Genomic DNA, 8,702 nt, shown 5'->3' with positions numbered 1-8,702 from the left:
TCCCTCTATGATGCATGTGGGATTTTTTTTTGTATTTAAATCAAGGGCTAAGATTAACCCATGAGCTTTATCAATGATGGATGAGCATCAACTTCCTTAGGCTATATCTTGAGTTCTAGAGCATCAAATTAGGCAGAAGATAGCTCATTGGAAAGCTAAAATTATTGATAACAATTTGAAAAATATTATTTTATTAGATTAATAAGAAACATTACAAAAAAAATGAAAGGCAAAGAACCACAAGATTGCACCAGATTAGAAAACTGAGATCACTAGATTTATTTTTAGGAATAAAATTATTTTCCATTTTTCTTTTTCTTTTCAATTGATGTCATCCAATATCAAATATCATCAAAATTCCATTATTTTGTTATAAGTGCAACAATGAAGGAAGCGTGAAACACCGAAAGGCTAAATGTTACCACATACCTATAAAGTTTTAGCCTTGATTTATGTATTTGGTTTTAGTATACAAGAGTTTTTGTTTTTGTTTTGTTTTTTGTTTTTTTGCTTTGTTTTGTTTTGTTTTTTCTTTTTTCTCTTCATCGGATGATTAGATTTTAATGATTTTATATTTTATTTAAATAATAGTTTATGATTTTAATATTTGTTTTAATAATAATAAAATTAAATATTTAGTAGATAATTTGGAATCCCAATACCAAAAAAGAAAACAAACCCATTTTTTGTTATAAAAGGAAGTGGAAGCACAAACCAATGGGGTACTTGAATGAAGCGACTTTAAAATCCAGAGGTTGGAGCAGGGGAATTTTGGAGAATTCTATCAGTGGAGATATTAAGCTAAAGTCACAAAGAAATTTTTGTTATCACAATCTATTTTTTGAAATCATTTGTGTATGGACTTTGAAACAAGTAATCATAGGTTGATGCACCATGGTTGAGTTTAGAGAACTTGGTAGAAGACTCTTAGGTATATTTGTTGTATTCGTATTTGATACTACTATATGGTTTGAGTATAATGATAGAATTTCCACTCTATTGACAAATTGTATTCTAGATATAAATGAGTTTTTTCATTATGCGCTATTGTCTTTTATACAAACTTGTGTTTATTCCAACTCATAATCAACTATCTTCCATGGTTAGATTGAATTTGTTATTAGTATTTGAACTTGGGTATATGTCTTAGTGAATTCTCAGTAACTGTTTACTATGTTGTTCACTAATATGTATATGATTTAATGGTTGTTTGCTTATGTGAACTATTTCCATAATCATATGGCACATTCTTATCTCCTGTTTAATCTATATTAATCCTCCAAACTAAACATTGGTATACATAGTTATGTTTTTCCTTAGTAACTATTTATTGAGATAAAACTGACATGTATTCATTTTATCCATTATCAAGTTGCAAGAAATATTTCTACAACTTGATAAATCCTTTTAAAATCCCATGCTTAATCCCCCATTATCCCTTATGACCTCAATTGAGATATAAGAACTATTTTTATTTTTATTTATTTATTTATTTATTTTAGTTTTTTTTTATTTTTTATCTTAATTGAGATAGTAAGATTTAAAATAAGAGGTATATTATTTAGTTTTACCTCTATTGTTAGATTTATTTGCATTTATCGTAGAAGAGGTCTCAATAAAAGTCTACTATCGAGGAGTAATCTATTCAGTGGAAATTGGGACCACATACTAGTGGATATTGTTACACCAAATGAATAAAGGTCTAATTGGCATCGTGACTAAGTGATGATTCCCTATTGCAGCCAAAGATATTTGTACATATCAACACTTTGTTGAGAATCAAACAAGAAAATACATCTTGATCCTCTAATTAGATTAAGGGCAAGAATATACATCAGGTGCATATACATCAGGTGCATTCATCAAACATTGCACATCCAATGGAATTATACAACCTACAGAGTGCCACATACTCCATGATAGCAAAATGTTGTAACTGAAGGAAAGAACGAAACCTTAGTAGAATCTGCACAAGGCGCGATCGAAGGTAAAAACCTTACTAATGTGTTTTGGGCTAAAGTTGATTGTACCACTTTTTATGTAAAATATATGTCTAATTAAAAGTTTAGACCATGAGACTCCCTTTAAAGCTCTTTATTGTTATAAGCCAATAGTAATCCATTTAAGAATATTTCAAAGAAAAAACTCTCATGTTCCGAAAGAAGATAGGAGAAAACTTGATGCAAAAGTTACCAAGTGTATTTTCATTGGTTATTTCTCTAATCATAAACCATATAATATGTTTGATCCCTCTATACATAAATTTTTGGAATGTAGAGGTGTGTTGTTTCATGAGCATGTAGATGGAGGCCATAAGGAGGACAACTAGTTGATTGTACCACTTTTTATGTAAAATATATGTCTAATTAAAAGTTTAGACCATGAGACTCCCTTTAAAGCTCTTTATTGTTATAAGCCAATAGTAATCCATTTAAGAATATTTCAAAGAAAAAACTCTCATGTTCCGAAAGAAGATAGGAGAAAACTTGATGCAAAAGTTACCAAGTGTATTTTCATTGGTTATTTCTCTAATCATAAACCATATAATATGTTTGATCCCTCTATACATAAATTTTTGGAATGTAGAGGTGTGTTGTTTCATGAGCATGTAGATGGAGGCCATAAGGAGGACAACTATGATGCATTGCCTATTCCTCATGATTATGATGATGCCATGGAAGAAGCAAATGATAAACATTAATAGAAATAGGAGGATGAAACTAGTGATATGGACATTTCAGGCAGCCACTACACACCAAGAGGAGGAGATGAATCACCAAAAGTTAAGAAAAGAGAAGAAATCAATGAAGCACCAAGGAGGTCATTATCCCAAAATCACTTACCCATAAGGTATAAAGACTATGCCTTGATGGCATAAGTAATGAATGTCATAGAACCTTTGAATTTTAAACAAGATAATTAGCATAAAGAATGGATAAATGCAATGAAGTAAGAGTATGAGTATATAATGAAAAATAATACTTGGGAATTAACATAATTTCCTAAAAATAAAGTATTTATAGGATCCAAATGGTTGTTCATAGCCAAATTCAATGCTAGTGGAAGTATAGATAAATATAAATCGATATTGTTTGCTAAAGGCTACTCAAAAAAGGAGAGAATTGATTATGATGAACCTTTGCACCCATAGCTAAGTTCAATATAATTAGATTAAAAATTGCAATAACTACAAAATATAAATGGAAACTACATAAGTTAGATGTTAAATCTAGTTTTCTAAATGGGGAACTAAAAGAAAAAAAAAAAATTCAAGCAGAAGGATTCACAAAAAGCGGTCAAGAGAATCTTGATTGTAAATGCAGGAGTGTTAGAATAATGGAGAAATTTCTAGATTATATTATTAGCGCTTTGTTGTGTCTCATTGAGCTTGTGTAGATTTTAGATCTTATTTATGTGAAGTTTTTCAAACTCCTCAACCACTTTGTAATCCTATATATGTAAGTGTTTTCTACTTGGATGAATGTAAGTTTGAGTGTAAGAAGTCCAAATTGAACCTTCTTCTTTCATCACTTTGTTTTCCCTTAATTGTTATTTAATACAAAATTAATGGAGATTAAAATCAAATTTGTGAATTCATAGAATATATTTGAAATTAATACTCAAATTAATATTTTGTGTGTGAGTGAGTATAAGAGAAAATAATCAAAAACTCATAATTAATATTTACGCCGTAAGGCGTTCCCTCTGAGACGAACTCCCCTCCATGCCACCGTGTCTCAACGTGGGCCGTTAAATGGATTGTTAGACGATTAAATCATCTCCAGCCATTAGATCATCCGTGGAGAACATTCTGATCAGTGAAGAGTCGCACGCCCTGAGGTCTGAAGCGACACGGGGAAATTTTATGGGTATATCGAAGTGGGTGGCGGTATTCAGACCATTTTTGGTTTGGATTCTCAGATTTTTGGAACCGAATCCCCAGTTTCCAGATTTTTTTATCTGCTTCCTGTTTTATGATTCTGGTTCTCACATTTTTGTATCTCTGTCTTCTCGTCTGATTTGGGTTAGCATGATTTGGGTCAGCAGCGGTTTTTGGTGTGGGAAGAAAACTTCTGAATCTCTGTCTTCTCGTCTGATTTGGGTCAGCATGATTTGGGTCAGCAGCGGTTTTTGGTGTGGGAAGAAAACTTCTGAAGATGAAGATCAAGGGTGGGTGCGGGGTTAACAGTTTTTTGAATTCATGGAAGATACTCTGATTCCTTGTAGCCTCCATTAATCCCGACATAGTTACAGTCGAAAATGGTATTGATTGTAGGAGCAGGGGTGCTGGGATTGACCTACACTTTCATGAAGACTGGATGGCCCTCAGGCCTTATTGTACTGGCACTGGTGGCATGCATTGCCTATTATGGCATGGCGCTGTTGGTGTGGTCTAAGAGGGCCCTCAAAAGGCAAGGATTTCAGAAAATATAGCTTTGGAGATCTGGGCTTTGCTGTTTATGGAAGTACAGGGAAATTTGCTCTCTGCCATGGAAAACCCAACACTGAGCCTTATTTGTCACACAATTTTATTGTTATCTCTTGGCTTTGGGTATTCCAATGGGCAATCCTACAGTTTGCAGATGTATCATAAATTTTCTCATGAAGTAAAAGAGTGGATGACTTACAGACATGGATTAGATACACAAAGTTGGCCTATGGAGGGAAGCAATGAGTATTACAAAACACTGTATCATCATGACTCTGCTCGCCATGGAAAACCCAACACTGAGCCTTATTTGTCACACAATTTTATTGTTATCTCTTGGCTTTGGGTATTCCAATGGGCAATCCTACAGTTTGCAGATGTATCATAAATTTTCTCATGAAGTAAAAGAGTGGATGACTTACAGACATGGATTAGATACACAAAGTTGGCCTATGGAGGGAAGCAATGAGTATTACAAAACACTGTATCATCATGACTCTGCTCGCCATGGTCGTCAACTTGTTGAATACTCTTCTCTCACATTTGCAGAAGGGAACGAGACACTTGAACTTCAACAGTTGGGATTGTAAGTTCTGCTTCCTTGTCTATTACAGTATTACTTATGTTGCATAAGAATTTGGAATGAACCCAAAATAAAATTATGTATGTTGATACTAGCAGAACCTCCGAATGAATCAATTCATTTGCCAATAGATCATTGACAGTATGCTGTACAATTAAAGTAATGGTTTTCTAGTTTTCAAAAGTGTTGCTAAAGTTCATAATCAAAATCAAAATTGCTAAAGTTCCATGTTTGATTCTAATTTAATCGCTCATTACGCTCCTAACTTCCTGTTCTGTGATCTGGACAGTTTGTACTACACTGTGGTTCAAGTGGGCACACCTAATGTAACTTTACTTGTAGCACTTGATACGGGCAGCGATTTGTTCTGGGTGCCTTGTGATTGCCAACAGTGTGCTCCTACTTCTGCACCTAGCTATGGACTTGTATGTATTGCATTTTCAGCTTCTCCCTGTTAAACCTACTGACCTATTACATTAATGTTGAATTTTATTCTTGTGATAAACAATTATGTGAGATTGCACTGGCTGTGAATTCCACTTAGACTATGGTTTCATTCTTCTTATCAGCAATGGGCTATTGTGCCCATCTGTTAGTTTTTTCCATGGGCATGGTGTTGATCAAATATTAAAGGTAGAAAACGGAACCCTTTTGAACATATTTTCGAGAGTAAAAAATTCGGGATGGTTGAAAATTATTTGTGAGTGGCCAGTGCTGATTTTCGAGCCACAGTAAGAACATGGGTGCATAATAAACATGGAGTCATGTTTGATCCCTAAGCTTTGCCATATCCAAGTAAAATTCAATGAGGTTGTTTGATTGTGTTTGGGTGATTTCCCGAGCCACAGAGAGAACATGGGTTCATAATAAGCATAGAGTCATGTTTGATTCATAAGCTTCACCGCTCAAAGTAAAATTCCATATAAGGGTGTCTTGATTGTGTTTTGATGATTTCCTGAGCCAAAGTGAGAACATGGGTGCATAATGGGGTCATGTTTGTTGCCTGAGCTTTGCCATTCCAAAGTAAAAATCTGTGAGGATGTTTGACTGTGTTTTGGTGCTTCACATTCCCAAAATTCCACAACTTTTCCTGTATTAATCAGTAATTTTCTTTAGCCTTCCAAAACCTGTATCTCTAGCTGAAGTGCAAGATACATCTGCAAAGACAAGCAAGAACCGTTGCTTTTGCAGAAGAACAGAGGTCAACAGGGTGCATACTATTGGCACTGCCTTTTAAACTTGATAGGGCAGTTTGGTTGGCTTGATGCTATTTTCTTCAATAGGCCACCAACCAGAGGTTTATGCTGTTTCCAAAGACAAATTGTCAAACCTTTAGCAACCAAGTTCAATTGAAAACATTTTATTGCATAAGAAACAGCTAGGGAAAAGACATATAAGAGCGACTATACATGTTGCTTGATTACAATAAAATTATTTGATTCATCTGATGCTTGAAACTAGATTCTGAAAATCAATTCAAGCTAAGAGATTTCTTTTAAACCATCTCTTCTCGTAGTTGATGACCTAGCTTTAAGGACTTGCAGGTCGTTCCAATAATTAAATCTACTGAAAAGAGATTAATATAATTTACTTGGAGATATAGGTTGATGTGAAGAACTCTAAATACTGTTAAAAATTTTTAGTCACATATTTCTAATACTGATTACAGCATGAATGCCAGATTTAACAAGGAACTAATCCCTAGAAATCCAACTGATAGTAGTCTTACCCAAAACGAATCACAGAGTTTTGCAGGTCAGAGTTTATGCTTTGCCAAATTTTGCCCATTTTTTGCATATTTTTTATCCTAGTTGGCTGACTTCCCAAGTTGCTGACCCTGGACCAATTTTTGCCGATGCTATTTCGCACAAAGTTACTTAAGGAACTGAATTACAGGTTGTCACTTCAAGTTGCACCATCCTTCTAACACCTTAGAATCACAGTTATTTGAAACACCTTATCTATAGTTGGGAAAGAGCATACTAATACCACTAACCTCATATATACTACGGTACTACCACCATTCTCATCAATGTACATTTTCTAAGGCTGAACATTGAAATTGGCAGGCATTAGCATCAGCTTGGCCTTTCAGAACCCTATTTATTATGGCATAGTGACAATGTTTCTTTCATATGCACAACATTCTCTCCACTTACTAAATGCATTTGCATTCTTCCTTGTCAGGCAAAATAACTCCTCTGCACTGTGAATGAAGCATGTAAAAATGATTCCTAACTACAAAATAACTTATTATCTTGTGAAGTAGGATAAATGTGCAACAACATGGCCCTCTTGCCGGTGCATTTCAGGCGCGGTTCCGACTCGAATCCAGTGGTCAATCCTGCTTCCACACTGGCAATGTTTCCTATTCACAGATTTTTAACTTCCCTGGGATTTTTAGAGGTCTCCAAATCAGCCTGTATGGTCAAACAATCTGGAAATGTGCTGGATTTATAGGAATCGCGGGGAATTCCCACAAGGGTTTCCCAAAAAGGCCATTTTGTTGCATGCTTAGTCTTCTTCATATCTTGTGCTTCTGTGCGTTTCCTTGATATGGAATTCTTCAGAAAAAGAATTAATCATTTCTATGCCTCAACTTGGAGTGGGATTTAGTTTCTGATTTAATTCTGATTTCAACAGGACATCGATTTGCAGACTTACAGTCCATCAGCCTCTAAGACAAGCAAGCAAGTTACTTGTAATAATACTCTGTGTGATTTACAAAATCAATGCTCCAAATCTAGTGATCAATGCCCATACAACGTTACATATCTCTCAGAAGATACATCCACTGCAGGAACTTTAGTGGAGGATGTTCTTTATCTGACTCCTGGAGATGGATCACAGAATGGAACGGTGGTGAAGGCGCCTATCACATTCGGGTATGATTTATTTTTTGCTGTTGTAAGTGATTTTTTTTTCTTTATTTTTTTAGAAATAAAGACTAAAATTTTTAGAAATGAGTTTTCTGCCTCTAGATAGCAGTCTGAGACCATACTGAATTTGACTATGACACGTGACCTGAATATTGCTGTGCAGTGTGCACTATCAAGTGCTTTTCCCTTTTTAAGTGCTACAAATGAATGAACACTAATCACTGCATCTTTGCTTGTGCATTTGATAGGTGTGGAAGGGTACAAACAGGCACATTTCTAGAAGCTGCAGCTCCAAATGGCCTACTTGGGCTTGGCATTGAACCTATATCTGTCCCTACCGTTTTACACAAATCAGGCCTTGTATCACAGCATTAAGAATGGATTTATGGTTTCTAATATGGATTGTAACTCTTTTTATTGGATATCATTTAGTGCTATCATTTTCTGATACTGATATTTTTGAGGTTGTAGGTAGAAGCACATAGTTTGTAGGCTAAGGCTTCAGTAAACAGGAAAAATAATTTTAATTAGGTTGTCAGACAGTGGTTATTACAGGGGATTTTCAATTCCCATAGTATTAGTCCTCACTGTTTTTTTTAATAAATAATCTTTTGTTGTAAAGCAGCTTCTGGAAATCTCTAAATATACATGTCTTCAAGTAGGCTTTAAGGCTTCTACTGCTTTGACATATCCTTGGATGGACTATTCAGCCCATCCATATACATGGAAACTACTTGCAGAGGAGAAATAATCTCTACAAGTGGGGTGCCTTGGCGGAACTCTTTCATGCAGCCTCTCTGATTCTTATTTT

The 8,702-nt window shown here is 34.8% G+C and overlaps 1 protein-coding gene across 1 annotated transcript; it reads left to right on the top strand.

The window, feature by feature from the left end:
- Positions 1–3,775: 3,775 nt before the first annotated feature.
- On the top strand, positions 3,776–8,274 carry LOC149186515 (aspartyl protease family protein 1-like). The gene is made up of 4 exons (XM_089411021.1): positions 3,776–5,015; positions 5,302–5,437; positions 7,656–7,897; positions 8,140–8,274. Exons 1-4 carry the CDS (start codon positions 4,672–4,674, stop codon positions 8,264–8,266), a joined length of 849 nt encoding a protein of 282 aa, XP_089267147.1. The 5' UTR covers positions 3,776–4,671; the 3' UTR covers positions 8,267–8,274.
- Positions 8,275–8,702: the final 428 nt, after the last annotated feature.

The sequence above is a fragment of the Pinus tabuliformis genome, chromosome 3_1 (genome assembly GCF_031772625.1).
Source record: "Pinus tabuliformis cultivar Carrire ecotype Pingquan chromosome 3_1, CPIR1, whole genome shotgun sequence".
Lineage (NCBI taxonomy): Eukaryota > Viridiplantae > Streptophyta > Pinopsida > Pinales > Pinaceae > Pinus > Pinus tabuliformis.
This window is presented reverse-complemented; position numbering and strand designations above follow the sequence as displayed.

What these genes read in the sequence shown, in the direction of transcription:
- LOC149186515 (XM_089411021.1), top strand. Translation starts at nt 4,672, where the DNA reads ATGAGTATTACAAAACACTGTATCATCATGACTCTGCTCGCCATGGAA. An exon ending in GAACTTCAACAGTTGGGATT is followed by an intron (nt 5,016 to 5,301) that starts GTAAGTTCTGCT and finishes TGATCTGGACAG; the next exon opens with TTTGTACTACACTGTGGTTC. An exon ending in AAGGCGCCTATCACATTCGG is followed by an intron (nt 7,898 to 8,139) that starts GTATGATTTATT and finishes TGCATTTGATAG; the next exon opens with GTGTGGAAGGGTACAAACAG.